We start from the raw sequence: 26,273 nt of genomic DNA on the forward strand, positions 1-26,273 counted from the left end.
CTAAAATGAGTTAATGTTTGTAAAGCGCTCTGACCAGGGCTTGACATAGAGTTCATACTCACTAAATCTTAGGATTATTAGATCTGCCTGGAGAAGACATCTGTTAGTCCGTAAGATTGGCTAAACTGTGAAAGGTCTGACTTGTTATCTGTGGTTATTGTTTAGAGTATTTATCTCCTGGAGTATTTTCTCTCCAGGTCTGAAACTCTTTACTCAGTTTCAGGTCCTATCGGAGCCATGAAGTCAGACTTAGTAAAGGCAGAGACTCTAAATTCACACCTTCTCATTCCCCTTTCTACTCTAAAATCCTATGATTTCAGGCTTCTATAGACCCTTTGAAGCATGACAAAAGATCCCTGACAGGCTAAATTCCAGTTTCTAGCATAGGAAAGCTCACACAGGTGGAGCTATGGTCCCAGCATGAGACTCCCAGCTGCACTGGGGTGGGTGTCTGAGAACAACCCCAGCCCCAGAAGTCAGAGTTTTAATCTGCCTAGTGTGGCCAGATACTAAGGGCAAACAAGCTTAAGACCATCTGCTCAGCTGAAAAGGCAGTGTGACAAGTAAGCCACAGAGGGTAAAATCTGTTCCTTTTACAGAATGCCAGCTGGCAAGAGGCAGGTAAAGAACAAACTTGCCTTGGCAATCATCTACTGTGGGTTAGACAAGTGGCTCTTTGTAATATGCCTGGATTCTGGCCCAGCTAACAATGCCTAGGTGTTATCCAAAATTGGGTCAGTTCAAGGATAAAAAAACACAACTCATTCTCTCTATTCTGAAGGCAAGTTAGAGAAACAACTGCTATAAATCTTCCCATAGTACATCCCCCACTCTGGGCCTTTCTGGACTGGAATGAGGTTACAATAACGGGAACAGAGTCTCATTAATGAACCAAGAAACTCAGCCTACTCCTCTCCTGTTTGAGGATGAATTTCACAAACTGCTACAGAGTTCTACAGAGTTCACAAGTAGGGAGCTCAGGTCTCCCCTGAAGTAGCCTTAGTAACTCTTAAGGACAAACGGTAGCCTGTACTCATGCTGGCACAGGCTGGATGGTTTCACTCCAACTCACCACCATCAGCCACCTGGCTCCCCTCTATGATGATTCTGCTGCTCTCTCATATCCTACTCTTCTACGTTCATCTCTTCCTCGTTCCCCAAGCCCCTAACACCACCAATACCCTCTCTACACTCTCAACTGATAATGTTGTGTTGAATGAGGACATGGAAGAATCAGAGAACTTTGTCACACTCCCACCACAGACTACCCGCCTCTACCATCCAATCACGACTGACCCTGCACTTGCCCCCACTCCCTCCACTTCCTTCCTACTTCAACAGACACCCTGCCTTCTCATCTTGCCCCACCATGACCACCTACTACACGTGACTCCTGCCATCAGTGCTCTTTTCTGGCATCTTCACATTCTGTCTTTTAGTCATTTGCATCAGCGGTTCCAGCTTAGCAAAACACAGAAAAAAAACTTTCTTTAGCTCCACATTCCCCTTCAGCTACTTACTTCTCTGCTCTCCTTTACAACAAAATTTCTTGCAAGACTTGCCCAGACTCATGATCTCCACTTCCTCTTCTTCCTTGAACCCATCGGGGATTTTGTCCCTACCAACCTCCATGGGAACCCTGTTGACACAGTGAGATGGAGCCCACTGACAACTTCTCCCTTACCAGTCCAGTGGTCAGTTCTCTGTACTAGTCTTACTCAGCAGTCAACCACTTCCTCTTTCTTTTTCTTTAAGTTGATGTATTTATTGTGAAAGGGGGGCCGGGGGGGGGGGGGCAGAATTCCANGGGGGGGTGGGGGGCAGAATTCCAAGCAGGCACCATGTAGTCAGCACAGAGCCTGACTTGGGACTTGAACTTGCAAACTGTGAGATCATGACCTGAGTAGAAACCAAGAGTTGGACTCTCAATCATCTGAGCCACCCAGGTGCCCCAACCACTTCCTCTTACTTCAAACACATCCTTCACATAGTCTCTGGGACACACAATCTTGGTTCTCTTATTTCAATGGTCACTCTTTCTTAAACTTTTTGGCTAATTCCTTCTTGTTTGAAAATTTCTAAATTGTGGAGTTTTCTATTGCTTTGTCCTTAATCCTCCTCTCTTCTCATTCTACACTCACTCCTCCCAAGGTGATCTCATACAGTTTTATGGTTTTAAAAACTACCTATATATTGACAACTCCTAACTTTAGATCTCCATCCCCAATCTCTCATCCAAACTACAGATTTGTAAATGCAAGTACTTACCCTGTATCTTGACCTGGACCTAATTTAACATGTCCCAAACTACACTGCTGATTGCCTATTACCTTCTCCACCAGCCTTCCCATCTCAATGCCAACTTCTCTGCCCCAGTTTCTCAGGCTAACATCTTACCATAGTCCTTCATTACCCCTTTCCTTTCAGTAATACCCCAGCTCTACTCTTGTTCCCACACACAATCTGAACTTTTCCCAGTGAAAGTTTGCTTGTCTCTCTCTGGCTTCTCATCTTACTCAGAATAAAACCCAAAGTGCTTACTGTGGCCTACCAGCTCCATGTGACGTGACCTTCAGTGTCTCAACCTCATCTTCTACTATTCTCCTAGCCCCTGTTCACTCCATTCCAGACAACTGTCCTCTCTGCTGTTTCTGGAACACACCAAGTGCACTCTTGTCTTAGGGCCCTTATGCCTATTTTTCCCTGCACCCAGAACACTTTCCCCAGGAGTTCAAATGGCCTGCTCATTCACTTCCTCTAAATTTCTGCTCAAAAATCAAAAACTCTTATATGAGGGGCCTTTTTCAACTACCTGAACATAAACAGTACCGCTACCCAGGCCCACCAGTCATTCTCCTTCCCCTTTGCCCTTAGCACCGCCTGCCATACTGTATACTTTAAAAGCCTGGCTTCTTCCACAGACTGTAAGATTTGCAAGTGTGGAGACTTTATTCACTGCTGTATTCCTTGTATGTAAAATAGTACCTATCACATGGTAGGTACTCAAATATTTACTGAATGAATGAAGTGGCTGAAGAAGGGACAACCTCCTATGTAGTCAGGGGTTACTTTTCCCAAGTATCAGGAGACTGAATCCTGGGATGGGGCCTGGCTCTGGCCCTGGCCACACACATCATTTGCTGCTGTGAATTCTATTATATATGGTCTCTCAACTTTCCTTGTTCTTTCTTTACAATTTATCTTTACTTTGATGTTCACTAAATTTTCATTCAGGCTAATTAACACCAGGATATATGCTTTCAACTTCATGGGATATTTTGTTAAAATAAGCTGAAGACACTAATATATTGAAGCAAGAGTCAACCTTTGAAAGGTTAGGGGTGGAACATTATTATTTTAATAATATATAACATGAAAAATTAATAAGACTTCAAGTTATGAGGTAGACTGTGCTAATAAGAATTGTCTCATACTTGAAGTTATTTAATTTTAATATGAAGGGATTCCTTTGTTGGATGTTTAAGCTCTATCTTTTTTGATAAATGAGAACATAATAACCACACAGGATATATATATTTTACCTCTCCCAAAGAGAAATAGTGACGTGGTATCTGTGAATCAGGATAAATATTCTCTAGGTACCAAGAGAAAGGTTTGCATTGTAGTTTGTGTCTTAGGCCAAGTCTTGATGATATATCTCCATAATCTACCTTTGTAACACCTGTTGAAAGAAATAATTGACTCTGAATTATTCATGTTCTATTAGTTAACATATTTCTATTTAAATAATGCACTTATTAACAAGCCAGGCAAATGAGAAAAGTGGGATCATTTTGGTGATGTGACATCACCAAAAAAAAAAGGTGATATACCATGAATCCATTGTTTAAAACAGAAAACAAGGAAATCTGTTTTTTTCAAAGAAAAATTAGATTTTCATTGTCAGAATGAAATACAATACTAGTAATATTACACACAAACATAAGTTATTACAGGATCACAAAACTTGAATATATATGTTCAGGCAAAAACAAGAATCAAGATCTATTTTGCCCAAGTATGAAGCAGAGCAACTGTTTCCAGTCAGGTTTCTCGCCCACAAGTCTCGGACCTGTGCAAGCTGACTGGACAGTCTTACGGGTAATTACAAGGGAGGCTGGAATGGCAACAATGTCAGGAAGACTTAGAGCTGAAGGAACAACTGTTCCCACAAAACTCTGAGTAGCAGAGAAGTTCCTGGAGAGAAGTCCCTTGAGGCATGCTACAGTGCTCCACACTGGCCCAGAGAGACTCCAATTTTCATGTAAATGTTATACATCATAATTAGGTTAAAAATAGACACCTGGGCTAACAGTAACGGGTGGAATACTGACCTGGATAACTCATTGTGTTACTATTTTCGGCACTTTGCTAAGCACGGTACACTGCGTGAGATTTCCTTTATTCCTTACAACAGCCCTTTGAGGCTGGTGTTCTGCCTCTACTCAAGGCTTTTCTACCTCTTCTTACCTTACAGATGCATTAAGATCAGGAACAAGAAAGTTCTACTCCTGTACTTCTAATGCAAAGTAATGCTAACCTGGAGAAATTATATAGAAGAAATTCTTGAACTCATCCATCCACACTTCTGCAAGTCGCCTGTTATTTTTATTAATAATCTGTCCTGTGCCTCCAGGAAACGTGTAAGGTGTGGCTTTCCGAAATACATGTCCGACATGTGAGCAGGTAACAATCTCCAGCGTTCCTCCACACTGCCAAATCTGGAAACAATAGCAAAGAAGACCACATAAGACCCTGATGGTTTTTAAAAAACTGTTCAGGTTCACCTGGGTGGCTCAGTCGGTTAAGCCTCCGACTTTGGCTCAGGTCATGATCTCACAGCTTGTTGGCTTGAGCCCTGCGTTGGGCTCTGTGCTGACAGCTCAGAGCCTGGAGCCTGCTTCAGATTCTGTGTCCCCCTCTCTCTCTGACCCTCCACTGCTCACGCTATTCTCTCTCAGAAATAAATAAAACATTAAAAAAATTAAAAAAACTATTCACATCTATGGATGTTTACAGTTAAAACTTCACAGAATCATGGCTACAGTCATAAAGCTCGTACTTTCTCAGAAGGATACTTTTGTATAACTTTTGGTTCTGATCAAACCAGAAGTTGAAGGTTAAATTCAGAAAAGATATGTTAAACACTAAATGCAGAAAAGATATGAAGTCTAGAGTAATATTTTTTTTAAGTTTATTTCGAGAAAAAGAACGCATACATATGCATGTGCAGTTATAAGCTGGGGAGGGACAGAGAGAGAGGGAGACAGAGGATCCCAAGCGGACTCCACTCCGACTGCATGGAGCAGGATGCAGGGCTCGAACTCACTATCCATGGGATCACGACTTGAGGTGAAATCAAGAGTCAGATGCTTAGCTGACTGAGCCACCAAGGTGCCCCTAGAGTAATATTTTTCTAACTGCAGGCCAGGACTCATAAAAAGATCCTAAGTTCAAATTTGAGGCATTGCAACCAGCACTTGCTAACAAGGACATACTGTTTCATGAACTGTTTAGATTTTGTGTGTCGTATATGCATGGTTCATGGTCAAAAAACTTTTGACCGTGGAGTATTTGGCCAGAGTCCTATCTATTCCTCCTTCTCCAAACCTGTCATAGCCTGTCCATTCAACAGACTCTAGAAATCGAAACCGGATCTCTCATGAATTAAGATCATCATGTTTGAGTTCTCATTCTTAGTTTAATGAAATTAACCTTCTGCTCCTTTTGAAATGCATTTTTCTGTAAGTTAAAAATCTGCGATTTACAATTTAAACAGATTTTGAGAAGTTTTGATTTTGTTACATATTCAGTGTCTCTAAAGTTCTCTCCAGATCAGAAAGTGATACAGCTGGGTAGGATCTCCCAGTTGATCTAGAGTCCAGACCTCTCCTTTTCTACGGGAGCAAAGTGATCCGCTTGAAATGAAGTGAGGTAGCTGGTTTAGATTACAGAGCAGTTCAGTGTGGTTACCACTATATGCCAGGTGTCTCACGGTAATTATTTTCAGAAATACACAATGTCACTAAACACACTGATTATAGTGAACGTGAAATGCTTCATTAAGAGTTTTACATAAGGTTGACTGGGTTAAATTAACTTAGAGCAATTTTAGAACTCTTGTCTTTTTCTTTTTATTGAAAAATGTAAAGCCAGTAAAGTGACCAGGTTTTATATAAGAGACAACAATTTTCACGACAGAAGGACAAAGCATATTACAGAAAGTAAAATTACATTTCTGGCAGTTACATACCATAGTAGCATATAGAAACAACATATTGTTTTTTATTTTTAGAGCTTGAATTAGTTCCTTGTAAGTAACAGAAATTCAAAACAACTAGGGGATCTTGTGTAAGTTTTATAGCTTAACTATTAAGTTAACTGAATTATTTGCTTAAAATACAGTTTATAAGGAACTCTTAATATTAACATCTAACTTTTTATGAACTGAGGTTCTGGAGTCTGATGAAACTCTTGTTAAATTCAATTTTTATTTTTTATTTAGAGATACATGACATGAGTAATTAAAGTGCACCTATATTTGAGGTTAAATAAAAGATCTTTTTTTTCAAAGGGAACTTACCCTAAAGGAAATCTCTAGGTTTTCTCCTCCCCAGATATCCATTCCAGCATCGTATGTTCCAATCTCCTGGAAGTAATCTCTGTCTATTGAAAATAGGCCTCCTGCCATTGTAGGTGTTCTGAAATTCAATCATAACTCTATACCGTCAATTGTAAGAATTTAAAATGTACAATTTTTGTTTTTAAAAGTAGTATTAACTGTATACAACTGTATACTTTTGTATACAAAAGTAGTATTAACTGTATACAATGACAAAATAAATGCTTATTCTCACATTCTTCAGAAATGTTCATAGGCCCCCTAAGGCTTTTTCGTGTTTTTACGATCTGCTCTTTGGTCTTCCTTCAGGCAGACCTACACCCACCGTGCTAACCGGGGACCTACTCTGTCGCAGCCTTTGCCCTGACAGCCTTCTCGGCCCCAGGGCCACTCCTGTTCCTAGTACCTGTCTTGGTCCTCAGGTCCTGACGAAGCTTAGTCACCTGAAACTCCTTAAATTAAGGCTAGTTCTCCTAATTCTCTCCATGTGACTGTGTATCTTCCCACAGTTCCTAGCAACTACACTGACTATATTAACTAACTGTATTGACTATATAATCAACTAGCTTCATGTTAGCAACTCTTACACACCAGGTTCTAAAGTGTGGCAAGTACTGCAAAGATATAGATTAAATACGACAAAAACAATGAGATGGTTTTTCCTATACCTAACAGAAATCTTTAAGGAAAGGAATGAAGTACAGAATGAAATGAGTACACTCGTAAGGGGACTATCATCCTGACCAAGTATGGTGTATTCTCTGCAGATGAGGAAACCCGTTTCATCAGCACATGGCCCAGGTTTGCAGAGTGGGCAGAAATAGCTGGAATTCAGTAGAGAAATGATAATGAAGGAGGATTTAAATAAACAAATACCCATCAACCATTTGATTTCCATGAAGGATGAGTATGAAGAAAAACGGACTCCAACTAGAAGAAAATAATTAAGTTCCAGGGAAAAAGGAAACTATGGCCATCTTATTTTAGCATGAACTGTCGCCTCTGATGGCATGCCCTAAAACATATGGATTCCGTGCTGTAAAGGGTGGCAGCATTTGCCTTTCCAGTAGAAACAGTTGTTTCCACATGAAAGTTAGGATATACTCTGATTTCAGAAGACAAAAAGAATGAGGAACGTCTACTATCTTAGGAGGCAGAGGAAACAGGCCAACACCCACATAGTTACCATTCAGTACCAGGTTTCTTGCCCTTGGTTTTGAGGTATCTTGACATTTCCTGGAATTGTATGCTCAATCTTGTTTGCACATGTGCATTTTCGCCCTATTAGAGAAGACTCACAGCAAAGAAGCCTACTGTCTACAAAATGTTTGGGAACCCCTGATTTAGAGAGTGATTTGTTACACTGTCAGCAAAAGAGTGGACAAGTACCTTTGTTAGCAAAGGACTCTGGCAGGGCAGGAGAAAAAGCCCAGAATTAATGAAATTCTCCTCAGCTTTGCCAGAACAGGACTTGAGTTCAAGGGAAAGCAGGCCTTTGGAGAAGGCTGGGAAGGGAGAAAGCTAAGGCGTGGTTCTGAAGGGGCTCCCAACCACTGCTGAAGCAGCAGGCGGATGCTGCGGGACAAAGCCCAGGACGGCTCAGAGAGCTCAAGGTCTGTTCTGAACAGCATAAAGAATCTTACCCCTTTCTGAAAAAAATCTACAGATGACCAAATATAAAACAAAGGATAAGTCAGAATGTGTCCATGGAAATCCTTTTTTATACTTCTGTCTAGTTATTTCTGTATCTGAAACCAGATTTTCTAACCTTATCAGTCAGTAACTATCATCCGGATGGTACAAGTCTGAATTTACAATCTTATTTTTTGGTGCAACCACCCGCTTGAGGTAATATTTTCACAGACCAACACTTACAATTAATTAAGGGACAGTTTGATTTAAAGCCCAATATTATTATCCTCAACAACTGAATCAAAGCATAAATCTGACATATTTGCAAAATGTTCACACAGGAATGAAGAAACATATGCATGTTACCATCACTTTTCAGGTATGCTAGATTTATATAAATGAAAAACTGTAAATTTAATAAGTGATCGGAGTAAAAAGCCCTCTTTAAAATAATGATACATGTGAAAGATGGCTCTTGACTACATATATGGTATACAAATGCCTTGTGTTTTTCAAAACAGAACACTTAAAATCCTTCTGAGAGGATGCCCAAAGCTTCACTATCCCCCGCTGATAACACTTTAGGGAAAATGTTTGACAAATCAATCACCTGACAGGAAGAGTCCGATCACCTTTCCTTCTGTCCATTTCTCTTTGGGGAACAGGATACCAGCGAAAATTGAGCTTCCAGTTGAAGCCACCATAGGTCATATCAGAGCCTGCCATGTACTCAAAAGTGTCATCGCTGATCACATCAATGATAGGACATACCACTGTTTTCCTAAAATCATAAAAGCAAATGAAAAAATCTTTACAACTTTCCTTTTGGAGGCATGGAATAACAACTATATTATAATCCTATATGCTAAGTGTGTTTAAAATAAAAATACATTCCATAATGTTAAAAGTAATGATGAAAAAACTTCCTGCTGTATCCTACTAAGTTAGCCTATCACTTGTCACACTCACTTGTAACCACTGATAACCTTTCATCCCTTTTTCATCCATACTTTTACATAACGGACACATATAAAAACACTTCAGGGGCATGCAGGTGGCTTAGTCGGTTAAGCATCTGACTCTTGATCTCAGTTCAGGTCATGATCTCATGGTTCGTGGGATTGAGCCCTGCGTCAGACTCTCTCTCTCCCTTTGCGCCTCAGCTGCATGGTTCTCTCTCTCTCGAAACAAATAAACTTAAAAACAAAACAAAACAAAAAAAAAACACTCCAAATATTTCCAGGTTTCAAAACTAATACTTTTAATGACTATGTATTTAATCATTTTAAGGTAGTAATATTAAGGTAATAATCTTAGTAAACACTTGGATATGTGTGTTCCTTACAGTTTTTTTGCTGTCAAGATACTAAGTGAACATGTTCGTATAACCAGTATTTTGTTTTTGCTTTAGGAGTAAACTTCCAGGAGTGAGTTTACTGAATTAATGGAAAGAAATTTTTTTCTAACACTAATTCTTGCTGCCTTCCATATAGAGATGCATATGTATATCTTTCTCCCTGCAGCTTGTTTATAATGCTATGCTACCAACTTTGGATGATATTTCTTGCATTTTTGCTAATAATGTTAAATAGTACCTCACAATTTAAGAATTTGTTTCTTGTTATCAAAAAGGGTATTTTTCCTGCAGTTTTTATTTCTTCATACAGATTGTCTGATCACAGATAAATGTTTTTCTACTGGTATTGTGACAGTTTTTATAAATCTGAAAAAATTTCCACATGACCACTACTCCTTCCTAGGAAAGGGTGCACTACTCATAGCCTTTGGTAGCCACATTCTAGAGTATGTAATGTCCTCACCATCCCATCTTTTGTGTTTTATTTAAAAAATCTTTCCCTACTCCAGAATTATAAAGGTATTCTCCTATGCTGTCTTCAAAAAGAATTATTATTTTTGCGTTTCATATTTAAGTCTTTAATCCTCATGGGATCAATTTTGGTATGATACCATAAGTATCCAACTTCATTTATTTTCCTTATGGATAACCAGCACTCTCTGATGGTCTTTTTTTCCTCTGCTGTAATTAACAAGGCATCCTCTGTCCTAAGTCAAGTTGCTGTATAAACATGGGATGGTTTCCAGACATTACTGTTTCACTAATTTATTTGTGAATTTCTGCATCAATATGTCACTGCCAGGGGTGGCTGGGTGGCTCAGTTGGGTGTCTGACTTCGGTTCAGGTCATGATCTCACGGTTCGTGAGTTCGAGCCCCACACAGGGCTCTGTGCTTACAGCTCAGAGCCTGGAGCCTGCTTCGGATTCTGTCTCTCCCTCTCTCTCTGCCTCTTCTCTGCTCACACTGTCTCTCTCTCTCTCTCTCTCAAAAATAAACAAACATTTAAAAAAATTAAAAAAAAAATATGTCACTGCCACAATTAATATAGCCTCAAAATAAGTCTTGATATCTGGTAGTGTCAGCACTGTTGATCCTTAGTCTTCAAGAATATCTTACCTATTTTTTAAAATATGCATTTCCACATAAATGTTAAAATCAGCTAGTTCCTCCAAGAAAATTCTGTTGAGATTACAACTGGAAATGCACTGAATTTCTAGATCAATGTGGGGAGAACTGATATTTTTAACCTTTCTATCCATGACTATTATCCTCCTCTCCACTTAATTTCCAGTAAGTTTCAAATGTTCTATTTTAGGCATATTTTGTTAAGCATATTCCTATACCTAAGCTAATAATTATAGCTTATTATTTCCTCTGCTATTGTAAATGGGATCTTTTTTTTTTTTTTTACATTTTATTTTCTAACTATTCCTTGCTGGCTGTTCTATAGAGAAGTGGAGAAGGCTGTTCTATAGAGATCTTATATTTGGCAACATTGCTAAACTGTTATCTCTGTTTTGTGTAAGATTTTTTTTCCCATTAAGACATCATCTGCAACTAACAGCACTTTTTTTGTTGTTGTTTCCAATCCATACACCATTTACTTCTTATATTATTGCAAAACTTAAGGCTTCTATTAATACTGAGCGAAGTAGTTAATTCAGGGCATCATAAGAATGTTTTTATCTTTTAAAAAACATTTTCAACTTTTCTCCATTAATATGATGTTTGCCAGCTAAGGCTTTTTTTTTTAAGCCATCCTTTCTGAGATTAGTAAATTTCCATTCTATAGTAGTTCACTAAATACTTTATTAAAAAAAAACTTTTTTAATGTTTATTTTTAAGAGAGAGAGAGAGAAAGAGAGAGAGAGCGAGGGAGGGAGGGAGGGAGGGAAGGGGGGCAGAGAGAGATGGAGACACAAAATCCAAAGCATGCTCCAGGCTCTGAGCTGTCAGCACAGAGCCTGATGTGGGGCTTGAACTCACAGACTGTGAGATCATGGCCTGAGCCAAAGTCGGACGCCCCACTGACTGAGCCACCCAGGCGCCCCAAGAGTTCATGAAGTACTTTTAATCATAAGTGATGTTCACCTTAATCATAAATGAACACGTTTTTCTGTACCTACTGAAGTGATCACAGATTTTTACTGATAGGGTTTTAATTGTAGTTTTAGGAATGGTATATTACGTGAACTGGTTTTGTAATACTAAAGTGAACCAATTAGTCATGATATGTTCTTTTACATATTTTTCATATAAAAATAAAAATATATTCTATCGTTATTTTTTTACTCCCAGTAGACTCAGTTTTCTGGTATTCTGAGATTTTGGGGTTAGTGTTCATGAGTGGGTTTGGATAACTTTCCATGTACTTCCTTATAGTATTTCATACCAGAGTTATACTACTCTCATAAAGAGCCGGATTGCTTCCCTCCTTTTCCACACTCTGTTTACATATCCTGTCTCTCTGCCGCCACCCCACACCAAGGTTGAAACAGGCAAGTTTTCTTGGGCATGGTGGGATTTCTCATTCTCACTCACACAGCGGCACGAAAACTTAGCTTTATGCACAGGTTTGCACTTCATCTCCCCGCCTCAGGCGGGGCCTGGTCCTGGTCTCCTATCTTCCCGTCGTTTGTCCATCAGGGCAGAGGGGCTCTGTGTACTTTGAGTCTGGCAGAAATTCTCCAAGTGAGGGCTGGCCTTAGCATTTGGACCACTCACTTAGCTCACTTTTGAGATTTGCAAAACTTGTGGTTTCAGTGCCTGCTCAGTGATGCCTTTCAAAATGCATTTTATAGTTTATCCAGCATTTAAACTCTTTCAGATAGAAATCGTACTCAGGACACGTAACCCACCATACAGCCCCAACTAGAAGTTGTGGCTGTCGTTTCAGCCAAGCCCTCTTCAGTTCTGTCAGCTCCTCACACTGCTTTCTCTCCCTGGGCCTGGGCCCAGACTCTTGCTTATGTGTGGTCTTTATGCAAGCCAGTATTTCCCAAATCAGTCATCTACTCTTCAAAGCCAACAATTTACAGAGATATTCTCTTTCTTCTTCAGGCAGTGCTCTCCTTCCTGAAGCTGCTGTACCTTCTCACTGCCCCAGTGCTGGTTCTCCCTATTTATTCATCTCTGAAAGGGCAAGCTGTACGTTTAGCATTTGCTAACAAACAGAACAGATGCAATGGTGTGTGCTGTGCTTCACTTACCTGGTATGAGTTTGCCTTCCTCAAGTCAAACCTTAAGGTGGAGTGGGCACAGACCGCCTCTGGCTCAAATGGCAACGGGGAGGAGAAATTCAACTAATCTAAGTCTAGCAGACCGGGGTCAGCCTCTCCCCTGGGACACAAGAACTGTGCAGAGACCGGCAGGTGACAGGTCACTCTCTGACAAATGTGTGCATTACTCCCACAGCTCTTCTGCACTGCCAGAGATTACAGGGCCTTTCCATGCACAGCTAAGCACCTCAGGCTGCAGTGCTGATCTCTCCACCTGCCTTCTCCGTCTTGCTGTGCCACAGGCTGAGTGCTGCAGTCCCAGTAAGGAAGTAGAGAAGGATGAGGTGACTTGCCTGCCCCAGTTCAGCCTCGGACAGCAGGGACGATCAAGGGTTTAATCCTGCCGTTCCCGAGTTCACCGGCTTCTGGTCTGCTCCCATGTAATAAACAGAGTATGATGCACACATCTGAGCAACCTGGTTCCTGATCCAGTCTCATCAACAAGACTGCAAACATTTCTTCATGTTGCCTTCACTTTTAGTTTAGAGTGTTCTTCATGGGTATTTTAAAGCAAACTTTGGAGGAAATTATTTTTGCATGTATTTAAAAATCCAGAATTCTGCAGCTTACCATACCGTTTAGGACAAACACACTGAAAGCAAATTCACTGACCCCGGGAAGTTACCTGTCGTGTTTGATCCTGGCTAAGAGAGGCTCCAGCCATCCCACTGTGCATTCACAGTGAGCATCCAGAAAGGTGATCACTTGGCCCTTAGACACCGCAGCTCCTTTTAATCTAGCTCTGATCAGTCCAGAACGTTGTTCCATTCGAATTACGTGAACTGGTACTTTTAATTTTTTCACATAACTCTCTAGAGGTCGTTTCAAAAAGTCTGAAAAATTAACAAAACGAGACATCACATGCAAAGACTGACCCACCTGGTGCTACCCTGATGAAAAGCAATTCTGATGTGCAATATTCATTCAACACATATTTCCTGAGCACTCTCAGTGAGGCTCTCTGGATCACAAACCCATTTCACAGAAGGGAGCCTTTTTCTTTCCTCAGAGCACGTCCTAGAGATGCCTCTACCTTCCTACAGGAAGACTTGGGGGAGAGCCTTTGGGCGCAGGCTCAGTCAAAGCCAGGCAGGTCACCATGGTTCCCTACACCTCTCTTGGCTTAATTCTTCTTTCTCTAATCATGCTTAAGGATCAGGAACAGAAAGAAAGTAGTTCAAGAGCATTAAATCCAGACCTTAATAGAGAGAACAACAGACTACATAACAGTTGTTAGAGTTCAGACAGTTGTGGGATTTCATCAAAGGCAGAAACCAACAGTCTTATTGCTTACCACAGACTCTGACGATGGTTCCTGTACTGGGAGGCAGGGAGTGAGGTCAAGCTCAGAAGAGAAATGCTGGACTACTTAGCAGACAAGTAGGTCTAAGTGACAAGCATCTTACGGGGGAAGAGCAATTGAAGGAAAAGGGGGGAAAGCAGAAAAGGAGAAGAAGTGGCTGCATGAAACCAGCAACCGTCCTGGAGTGTTCACATAGAGGTTGTGCCCCTAAGCTAAAGAAGTCCTGCCTCCAAAATACATAACACTTTAAAAAGCAGAAAAGTCTCAGCTTCCTCAAAGCAAAGCAAAAGAATTTTTCAGAGAAGATTAGTTCATAGGATTTATGCTAGAGAAGCTACTGATGGTGGTTTGGTCAAATGTCTTTCCAACACCCCAACAACAGGATAGGTATGAGGATAATGTCTTTAGGGAAGGAAAATCCTGAGACAGAACTCCTGGGGCTCCTAGGACTAGCTCTGTCCCATGGGACTCTAGTAAGGGGGAGCTCCCAGGGATCAGAGTGTATGCATTAAGGGGCTCTTAAAATAGTAAACATGGAAATTCAAAGGGCTTCCTATAAAGCACAAAGGAAAAGACAAATCAGGGTGACATGGTTCTTGCCTGTTTGAACTGGAATGACTCAACAATGAAATAATCAGGGATATGAAACTTATGAAAGAAAAAGGCCTATCTATCCCACTATGGAACACTGATTCCATTTCTGCTCATATATTTCCTAATGTATTTGGGGCTAAAAACAGTATCTGTAAAATACTGGGAGTAGAACTCCTACTGAGTCACCACTGTGATTTTATGCAGCAAGTCTTAGGGTCAGAAAGACAGAACTCCATTCTGAATAACAAGGTGAGGGCAGTACCCATCCTAGAGAAGAGGAAGATTTGGCAGTAGTAGCTATATCATTTTGTGTCTGTTTAGCATAGTGCCAAGCTCTTTACACCAATTTAATATCATTTAATCCTTAAAGCAGTAACCCTTTGAGATTGTCATTACACATATTTGAGACACAAAAATTCAAGGCTTAGAATATAAAATGAACCGATCAAAGTGACACAGCGTGTTGAGGGTTGGAGCCAAGATTCAAACCCAGGTCTGCCTGGTTTCAAAGCCCATCTTCTCACCCCCAACAAGAACTCCCAGAAAGGAATTACACAGAGAATAACTCAGGATAGTATAATCACCGGAGCTAACACAAATTTAAATTACTTTATGTCCAGTTGGATGGACTCCCATGTGTTAGGGTGTGGTATATATTCTAGTGCTTCAACCAACTGAGGTTGGGTGTGCCACACACAAGATGTCTCCCAATAAACTTTCCCAAAAATATCAGACAGCTTAAAGTCTTAAGAATCAAAGCAATCTAATTCCCAAGTCCCACGTCTTTGAAAGCTAAAATACTCTGTCCTATCTATAAATAAAATGAAAAATGCATGATTTTCTGGTCTGGCAGCTCAAAAAAGTTGCTATTCCACAAATTTTCTTGGCATCTTTGTGGCCTTCATGCAATAAGGTTAAGATATAGGTGTCTTCCTAACAGATGATATAGAATTATGAACCCAGGAGTGNGCCTAATTCTACAAAAATGAAGCCACAGAGGGTTAAGTGATAAGCTTCCGTGTCACCTATAAATGAGAATCTTGTTTATTAGAATATCTTTATAGCCATTAGCCTATAAATGAGTCCCCAGGCATCTCTCTGTCATGGGGTATGAGGCTGCCAGAGAGTGTGTCAGGGGAAGGTTCATTGCTTACAGCAACACTGGAGAAATCTTAGGCAGAACTCTAAAGAGCAATAGAAAGAACAAGGAATTTAGAGTCTAATAAATCTGACTCCTAATCCCTACTAAATAGGAACCTCTGCTTCCTTCTGTGTAAAATGAGGACAACAACAGCCATCTCAGATTAGGAACATGGTGTCAGTTCTAGGTCTTAAGATAACCTTCTGAGATGACAATTACATAACTTCTGACGTGAAGTAAAGACTCGTCCTGAATGCCTTCAGTACAGACCCTGCAGCAGTGAAGTTATGAGATATGACGTACGTAGCCATTAAGAGGTCAAGTTTTAGGTTTATGCTAAGCCTCATCAGTAAAACAGGGATAATTATAGCACCTACTTCATACGTAATAAATGGGGCTACTGACAACTCAGCAGGTTAACTGTGCAATTGGGTATCCTGAGGCCATAAGCAAACCATGCATGCTACATGACCTAATTAGAAGTCTGCACAGACAAGAAGTAAGGGCGAGGATTAATTGACTGGTAGATTATTTTTTCATCCACTCATTAAATTCTGGACTGTTTATATAATAAGTGCTGTCGGCACTGAGAACAGAGAGGTGAGCACATAGCCCTGACGGGGTATACAGTCTAGCAGGGGAGATGGTCATTAAACAGACGGATAAATAGTTAAAACTGATGAGAGCTGTGGAGGAGTCTAGTGTTCCCAAACACGCTCAGAGGGACACGGCCTGGTCTCTGGAGTTCAAGGAAGGCCTCTCTAAATATATCATGATTCTGAGTAAACATCTGAGCTGAGCTGCAGGGATGGGGTGGGCAGGGAGTGGTTTGGGAAGTGAGCAGAGATGCAGGCAGTGGCCGGGCATACAGGCCTCAGAGGAACGGTTTCAGTCAGAAGTGCCAGGAGTTTAAAAGCTCACTGTGCATGCAGCGTGGAGAATGCATGGGAAGTCAAGGGCATCTGCAGGGAGGCCGGACCAGCTAGTCTGTGTCATTAGTCCAGGTGAGAAGTGAGGGTGCCTTGGATGTGTCTCAGGACTAAAAAGGCAGACATAAAGAGTTACATAAAACCAGAGCTTGCTCTAGTTCCTGGGCCTAACAGTTACCACCTAAATAAGAGAACCAAAGAAGATTACCCTAGATAATTCTCAATCTGGATAGAAGGGCTACAAACAATTATAACCACAAAGACACAATACCTAGTGGTTCCCAAATATCAGAAATGCTGAGCTATCCACCTGAGGCTTTCCAGGCAGATAAGGGAGAAGCAGCCCCTGAGCCAGGGCTCTGGGATACTTCTCAGGGACCCTGTGTGGTGACTAAGAGCCCCGGGTGGAGCCATGAAGTAGACCTCTGCCCACGTTTTCTTTTACAGATTTATACAGGCTGGGTGACTAAGAAGGGCCTACGTGAGGAGTGGAAAATACAGTTGGTATATGTGACTTTGTCACTTTACAGTTGTGGGGACATGGGTCTTTGATTAGACCACATCCTACAAAAACGTACTATTCACATAGCCCTCTCAGTCATTCAACAGAATATTAGAGAATACAAAGGAGGAAATGGAAAAACAATTCATTTCTTCTGAGGAAAAAGATCTTTCCTTGAGGAATATTTAATTTAGCAAATATCAACATATAAGTAAAACAAACATAGTCACTTGCAGAACCGATGTTCATATATATTGCTGCTGAAATGAACTTAAGCTAATTTTCCTAAAGGAGTAATTATCTCCTGGCAAACAATTATCCACATGAGGATTTACACTTCTACTGTCAACAGTAACTATTTAATTGCCATATTCTTAATTTCTAACAGTTCACACATGTTGATATTAACTACATTACATATTATGCTATTATTTAAATGCTTTGTTTGTTTATAAACTGTCTCCTTAATTACATTAAGGAGGCAAGCTGTAAGGTACTCCGGAAGGTAGACCATATATTATTCTTTATTTGTACTTCTATAATCTGGCAAAGTGGTGAGATTTAAATTGTTATTAATGTGCAAATTACTCCCCGTAATTAAGACATGAAGTGATTGTGATTAAATTTACATATTTAGAACAGTCATGGAAGGAGAAGGTAAAATACTTAGATAAACCATCTTAGTAGATGCAGTGATATTGGGCAAGAAAGTTGGAAGTAGCACAAGAGGCTGAAATAATGATCAGGAAGTCTATGGCTGGTCAAGGAGAAGCCATTTTCTGTAGTTCCTTCCAAATTTTTCTCATAGGAGCACAGGAATATTGGGGGAACGAACACAGGCCACCAATGATCCTCAATAGTACTGTGGGGGGAAAAAGCCTGGAAAATGCTGGGTATGTCTCAGTTTAACAGGTTTCTCTATAGATGGGACTTAGCAGAGCCTTCTATGCTACCTTGTGGTGTGAAATCTCCATGAAGGATTTGAAATAAACGATGTTGGCTCAAGGTACTTTAAATGAATGCACCTTACCCAAACAAGTACCTCATGAGACAGTTGGAGAGATTCTAAGCTTATGAAAAATTCTGAGCTCCCTAGAAGAGTATTTGGGCAAGAGTCACGGTATAGATTTATTATAAGAGTCATATTACATACCACTTTCTCATAAGTTCCTTTCTCAGCCTTTTATATAATCAGCCATAGATCATTACTGAACCTAGGAATGGAGAAAATGGGAAAACCTAAGAAGAATCTGGAGGACTAAGGCTTGTCCAGCTGAGACTCCATTTTCTTGCCAGAGGTACTTCCTACTACACATGGAACTCAATTTCTCCATCCTGGCTCTAAGGAGCATCTCATTTCTCTCCATGGACTCATGGCTGCAGCTTCCCACAGGGAAAATTCTAACAAAATTATGTGGTTTTTTTCAGGAGTTCTACATAAATATTTATATTATATAGCATTATTTCTTTTTAAAACAAGATTAAGTTGTGACACAAGTTAAATGCTAATTAAGATAATATTTTACGTTTCTTTCACAAGGATGTAATTTTTTGCATATGTGAATGAGTCCAAATGCCACAAATATTCTTAGGATAAATTAGAAGTCTGTAGAAAATTATTAGGTTAAAAATGATAGCGACGTTTCTTAACCATTAATGATAAAAGCTGTAGCATATTATGGCATTAAAATTTAAAATTTACCTCTTTCACTGGCATCATCTACTAGAACAATTTCTTCTAGCATGTGTCTTGGTGATCGATTAATGACACTATGGACAGTTCGCAGAAGTGTGCTCCAAGCCTCATTGTGGAAAACAATCACCACACTTGTTGTAGGAAGATTATCGGGATACACCTTTGTTTTACACCTAGAGACAAAGCAAATGCCTTTATAAAAAGTGACTGTTAAAATAGCATACTCAATGCATCTGGAGTAGGAGGGGTAAGAGAACAATAAAGACAGTTTGCTCTAGTGGTGGGACTCTTGGTAAAAGGCGAAAGATTTATTCGATCTGAAGAGAAACCAGAGTATGTGGTGGGACTCTTGGGAACTGTTCATTTTTAAGTTTTGGTTTATTTAAGTACCTATTTAAAGTTATATTTTTAGATTTAAATTATCTTAAAGATGTTAACTGTATACTTAAAATCAGGCACCTCTTCCTGGTCAGTGTTTTCAGTTGATTCATTTTAATGGACAATGTACTAAGGCTACATCATCAATCTGAAACTGAATGCGACTCAAGAATCCAATTAGGGAAAAAAAAAAACAAAACTGGAATCGAGTCTATGCAGTTTAATAATCTAAACAAAAAGTACTTTCCACAAAAGAAGAGAGCTAATAATTACTGAGTACTATTTGGTATTAGCAGAGAAGCTTCCCAATAATTCTGAGAAGTATCTGGAGCCACATTTCACAGAGGAGATGAGGACAGACATAATGATGAGGACTCCAAAGTCCATGCTCTGCTGAACAAAAACGCTTGACTCACTTCCCCCATGCTGAAATACCAATATGCATCTCGTGTAGTAATGACCAGGTCTAGAAATACAATCATCAAGAAGACCAAACACACCCAAAATATATTCACACAAAATCAACATATTAGTCATGTTTCCAGCACTTCCTTGGGCAACATGACCTCTCCTTCCAGTCTTGTTAGCTGGATCAAACTTCTACACCACAGAGAACTGTAAACGCAGTTAGCAAGCAGACACCAGGGGATGCAGTTCAGAACAGGAGCACTCCTAACAAATGCACATGTAACTCTTTTGTAGGTATCTACAAACTGCAACCATCACTCCAGGCTTCTATTTCCACCTTTGTTTCCTGCTCTCTCACAAGCTTCTCAAACCTTGTAGTGTCTCCAATCTTATCTGTTAGCACTTGCCAGTGAGTGGAGAAAGGAAAGAAGGGGAAAGAAATAAGAAAAATACCAATGAAACCCCTCTTCTAAAGCCGCCATGATAATCTACTTACTGAAGTCCCATGCTAGGGCGGCTGGCTGGCAGCTGGAAGAAAAGGAAAATGGAAAGGAAAAGAGATGACGAGGGATAGGGGCTGAAAGGAGGAGGAAGAGAAGGAACATTTACTGTCAGGGCCCCATCACCACCAGTCTCTCCTCTCTCCACAGAGAGGACAAACAGATAGTGTCCATTGTCCTTCATTAAATCCCTCTTCAGGCCCTACCATCCTCTTGACCATTCTCCAGGTCCCCCTTCACAGTGTGGTCTCTGTCACCTGTTACTAATAACCTCACTTCTGTCCAATCGCCCACAGCCTCATTTCCACATCACAGTCCATGCCCCTCATCTTAGGTTCACTCCAAGCCCCACTAGGAGGCCACCACACAGCCTGCTGCCCTGTCTACAGTTTCTTCCAAGTCCAGGCAGCATTGGTGAGGCCCAGATGACCAGGTGTGTAGACTATGGGAAGGATATTGCAGGGTATTGTGTCCTCAGCATTCTAAATAATACTTCTAAATAATACTTCCCATCAAAACTGTTATGTTATAAATGGTGGCTAGATTATACATATACTCCGTGCTATGCTTCAGGTACATCATAGGTGAGTAAGCCCAGACACTCATGTTTTCATAGGAAGATCCATCCTGAACGCCTGACTCACAGACTACTGGCATAGGACTTTGAAATCAGGAATGGCCTGTATGTGAGCAAAGGGGGTTCAGAAAAATATTGTTAATATTATTTAATATTAATATTTTAATTATTAACAAGTAATATTTAAAATATTAATATTTTAAAATATTATTTAACTGAGTCATATTAAGTCATATATGATCTCTTTTGCCAAATTAATCCTACTCATTATTGTAGGAGAACTGGGAAACAGAAAACAGCCAAGGTGACTAAAGTTGCTGGCTTACCAAAACAAAAGAATAAAATCAAGACCCAGAGGATAATTAGGCAAAATACGCAGCATGTAAACAGTATTGTTAGCCATGTGCATGGCTAGCAAGTGGACAGGAAGAAGAGATCTGGTGCCCAGATGAAGCAGACTGTGACCAACACCCTACAGGTTTCCTTTGTGCCTCTTCACAAACCTGCCACTCTGCTGGACCTTTAGCATTACAGAGTTGTTCTGCCTCCTCCTCTTCTTTTTTTGAACTTTATTTAAAAAGAATAATACAGAGCAGTAGTTCTCAAGCTTTGTGATTCATAACCCCTTTATGTGTTTAAAAACTGATGATCCCAAAGCACTTTTATGTAGGTTATAGCTATTGATATTTACATTATAAACTAAAAAAGAAAATTTTAAAACATAAGAATCCAAAAACACGTATTACACTAGCTATCAGAGACGATTCACCGCCGGCACAGTGTGCGTCCATTATGGATTCACGGTCTCTTCACTCCTCATACACCCTCCACTGCCTACTCTGTGGCGGTGTAACTGGCTCCTCTCAGCATTTCCCCTCTGCAGCTGGCAAGAGGCATACAAAAGCTCTGCATGGCACACATACTAACAGAGGGGGCTGGACGGACACTGCAGGAAGTAAGGACTTCCCTTCCTGGTTCACTTTCATTTTTCTTCTCCTTCCCATTTTGTGGCCACCAGTGGAATGTGTGGTGGATGCCCAGATGCACCGTCCCCACTGAGTTTCAACAGCACCTACTCCTTCAGGAAGATTCTCAGCAAGTCTCCCAGGTACCTCAGTAGCTGGCTTCTCAGTTTGAGCTTCCTGCACCCCAAAAGGGGAGTTCCTGTTTGCCATTTCTGGCTCTGGTTTCCTGTCTCAAAGCACTTCAAAGTGTATTTCCTGCTTATTAGGCCTGCCTACCAGCCCCCACTCTGAAGGGTACCTTGTGCCAGGTATCGCCAGGAGTAACCGGTAAGTTTCCTCTATCTAGTGAGCAGCAACTGCACATTCTCCAAGGAGGTCTGAACCCCAGCATTAGGGTGGGGGCTCCCTTCCAAGGTTTTTCATTCCTTGGTACTCTCAACCCGTGATATACTTTATAATTGTCTTTGCCTCCCTGCAGTCAATCCCACCACTATAGTTATCAGTTATATTAAACTTTCTCTGTTCAAATTATTGCTGGGAAAATTCTGTTTCCCAGCTGGACCTTATGCATATAGTTTCTCAAACTCTACTGTGCATTAGCTGGGTAAGACAAAAAGGGTCAATAATTGTCTTGGTATTATTATGAAAACGTGATGACCCTGCAGGCACCCTGAAGGAATCTGAACGACCTACTAGTGTCCCGGGATCACACTTTAAGGACAACTGATACAGAGCATATTCTTTTGTGTCTCAATCCTTTCCTTCAACATTGTTTGTAAAATATTACCCATTAGTGTAATGGGTAATATTTTATTGCCGAATAGTATTCTTTTAAAGGACATATAAATATATTTATTTATATACATTGAGGTACATCCCAGTTGGGGCTATTATAAATAATGTTGGGTGCCTGGGTGGCTCAGTCGGTTAAACATCCGACTTTGCTCAGGTCACGATCTCACGGTCCTTGGGGCCAAGCCCCGCGTCAGGCTTTGCACTGACAGTGCAGAGCCTGCTTGGGATTCTCTCTCTTCCTCTCTCTCTGCCCCTCCCCTGCTCGTGCTCTGCCTCTCTCACTCTCAAAATAAATAAACATGGAAAAAAAAAGATATAAGAATGGCCAGTAAGTACTTGAAAATAATTCCAATACCACTGGTCATGGAGAAATGCAAATTAAAACCAAAATGAGATGCCATTTCACACCCAACAGAATGGCTATAACAATAAAAAGGTAAAAAGAAGTGTTGGTGAGGATGTGAAGAAACTAGAACTCTCACACATTTTGCTGGTGGGAATGTTCATGGTGCAGCCACTTGGGAAAAGTTTTGACGATTTCTTAGTTAAAAACAAGGTTACTATATGACCTAGCAATTAGGAATCTACAAGAAAAGTGAAAACATATATCCACATATGTACCTGTACCCATTCTTGTACTCCTATCTTCTACACAAATGTTCTCAGCAACACACTCATAGTAGCCAGAAAATGAAAACAACCCAAATGTTCATCAGCTGGTGACAGGAGAAAGGAAACCTGCTGTGTTCACACAACTGAGTAACTACAGCTGACTGTGGGAAGGCAAAGTGACTACAAATGGACACCAGAGATCTTCGGGNCTGTTTAAAATGCAACTGAATCGTACACTTCAAATGGGTGTATTTTCTTGTTACAGGAGAGATGGAGTAAGTCACTCCACCTGTAACTCCTGGACAGAATGCCTGGAGCCGCTTCCTGTGGGGACTCTGAAATGTAAATGGTAGCAGCAGCAACAGGTCAACCAGGGAAGGACCAGAATTGAAAATTCCACCAAACCAGTGGGGAATTCGCTACTTTTGTCCTCTGGCATTAGCTAGCCTGCACTCAAAGCCAGCTCCACAACTGGAAGTGTACAATGCGTGCACTGAGGCAGAGCCCCAAGAGCAGCTCTATCAGTCTGAGGAATGAGAAAGGAGTGCCCTAAAGGTCGCCCCTCTGTTTTTTTTGTGGGGGTTTTTGTTTATTTCCCTTCTCCCTCTTCCGCCACGGTAGCCAGTCTGAGTTTGAGCAGTGCTACGCCAGAGCAGTGAGTCTCCTGGGAGGTGAGATGTCTGTAGAGATAAAAATTACCTGGGCAACATTATTTAGTTCTTGTTTTGATCCAAGGCCATGTACATAGCTTAAAGAATAAACGACTTTGCAAAGCTGGTTTTGAAAGGCTGTTCTCTCACCTCTCTGCCATTTTCTCCTTTCCCATAAAGCAAATCACACACAATTTTTTCACCGCTTTCTCTTGGTATTTACCTCCATAATTCTAAATACTAGATCTGAATTTTTATTTGCTGACTTTTTTTTCATTTCTAGATATTACATATTGACTTACTATAGAACAGAAGGGTTTATTTCCCTCTGGTCTCCATCCTAACACACATACTTGCTACTCCCCAGTGTTCCAATATAGTTCTATTAGAAATTTGGTTCACTGTTATTTACTGTTCATATAAGGACTATATAAAATACTATTTATAGCTGATTCATATATTGTGAATACTTTCCCTTTTCTGCACAATATTCCCTACCACTTTACCCTGGGTTATTTTTCCTCTTTTCTTAGTTTTCTATGTATTTGTCACTAATTCAAACCCAGACTCTCTACAAATTGTTTAAATAGTCATCAACTATAATATCAATGAAATCTTCTTAAAACCACCTCCCCTGGAATCTCCTTGGCTGGCTGCCTCCATGCCTACACCTGGGCTCTCCTCTACTGCCTGCTTGGGGGCTCTGTGGGCTCTCTCCACACTGGATGTTCTGGCTTTCACAGTGTAGGTCTTTCTCTTCCTTAGCTTACTGCTTCAGTTGGCAGAGAACACAGACTGAGAAAGGATGAGGGGAGATGGGCAGGTTTTTTGAAAACTGTATCATCACTACCACAGTGGACTGATGCTTTTAATGGGAGTAAGTTATATGCTGAAGTGGAGCTGGAGTTAAATGAAAATCCCTCATTTTAAACGAGTGAAAACACAAGTGGTTTCATTTAGGACTCTATGTACAACAGTAATTAAAAGATGGCTTACATAACAAGCACTCTTATAAGTGAAAGAAATGTTGAATTAATGCTAATGCTTGAATTTCACTATGCGGTCTAAGAGTTAGTTTGAGGGCCTGCGTGAGTGATTCAGCAGTGTTTTGGGAAATAGATTATTAAATTTACTTAGGACAGTGTTCATCTCAGCAAGACTGGGCTTAACAGAGAAGCAATCCATACAAATACCTAATAATTCAGGAATGTAGAAGTCCCATGATAATTACTGTTTATATTATTTTGCAACTGTTAAAGTCCCACTATACTTATTTTAACCCTCCTAGGGCCTGAAAAATCATTAAGAGTTTTTATGCATTATCCCACTTTATCCTTACAACAACCCTAAGACAGAGGCATTCTCCCAATTTTACAGATGAGAAAACTGAGGCTTAGGGAAAGGAAATAGTTCTACTCTAAATCAAGGTATGTATATAATATATATACATATATATGTATATATACACATATAATCCAATTCTCTTTTCTCTGTCCCTTTCATCTATCATTTTTAAAGTATTCTTTGTCATCCACTAAATTCAGCCTGTCACTATCATTTACCAATGACAAGTCAATATTTCTTAAGGTGGCTGGCCACCTGTCTGGAAATGTTTGGCAAGGTTCTACAATTTCTATTCGTGTACTCTCATTCAATGAATGAGACAAGATCAATGAAGATCCAGCCATAAAAGTGATGGCAGAGCAGTGATTAAGATTACATGTTTTGTCAATGACAGATTTCACTTGGATCACTTATTAGCCATACTTTGCACAAATCATTTAATCTCCCTAAGTCCAAGTTATCCCACCTTAAACTGGGCATAGTAGTATTTTACTCAATTGCTTAAATAGAGAAACTGTCAAATCCATAATCATAGTGGGAGGTGTTGTTTTTTTTTTTTTAAAAGACAATGTAATCAGAATCTAATAGAGCATGCACTCTAAACCAGAAAAAAAATCCTGGAAGTTAACAAGCAACTAAACAATGTTATTTTCAATTACAGAAGAAACAGTTTAAAAAAACTGAACACTTTCTAGATTACCAAGGAGGCTTCAACACATTTGAAATAGATCATGTTCGTATACAGATCATGTTCTCTGACCACAACAAAATTAATCTAGCAATCACTAACAAAAAAGTGAGGAAATCAAAAGGCAAAAAGAAATGTACCTAGAAATATTTAAATATATTAAATATATATTAAATAAATATATTTAAATATATTTCTAGGTCATCCTAACTTAAGCAGAAATCAAATAGAAACTACAAACTACTTAGGAATAAGTAAGAATGAAAATACTATAAATCAAACTAACAGGAAATACTGAAGT

General features: G+C 40.1%; 1 protein-coding gene across 1 annotated transcript in view; it reads right to left on the bottom strand.

Annotated features, from left to right (window-relative positions):
• The window catches only part of GALNT1 (polypeptide N-acetylgalactosaminyltransferase 1), an 83,879-nt gene that overhangs the window by 14,184 nt on the left and 43,422 nt on the right, over positions 1 to 26,273 (bottom strand). Inside the window, exons 4-9 of the mRNA XM_077753801.1 lie at positions 19,062 to 19,228; positions 13,516 to 13,723; positions 8,865 to 9,035; positions 6,584 to 6,701; positions 4,541 to 4,721; positions 3,543 to 3,682 (exon numbers count right to left, since the gene is read on the bottom strand). Coding sequence (XP_077609927.1) covers positions 3,543 to 3,682; positions 4,541 to 4,721; positions 6,584 to 6,701; positions 8,865 to 9,035; positions 13,516 to 13,723; positions 19,062 to 19,228 — 985 coding nt within the window. The remainder of the gene's footprint in view (positions 1 to 3,542; positions 3,683 to 4,540; positions 4,722 to 6,583; positions 6,702 to 8,864; positions 9,036 to 13,515; positions 13,724 to 19,061; positions 19,229 to 26,273) is intronic.

The sequence above is a fragment of the Crocuta crocuta genome, unplaced genomic scaffold, assembly GCF_008692635.1.
Source record: "Crocuta crocuta isolate KB4526 unplaced genomic scaffold, BGI_CrCroc_1.0 scaffold231, whole genome shotgun sequence".
In the NCBI taxonomy this organism is placed as follows: domain Eukaryota; kingdom Metazoa; phylum Chordata; class Mammalia; order Carnivora; family Hyaenidae; genus Crocuta; species Crocuta crocuta.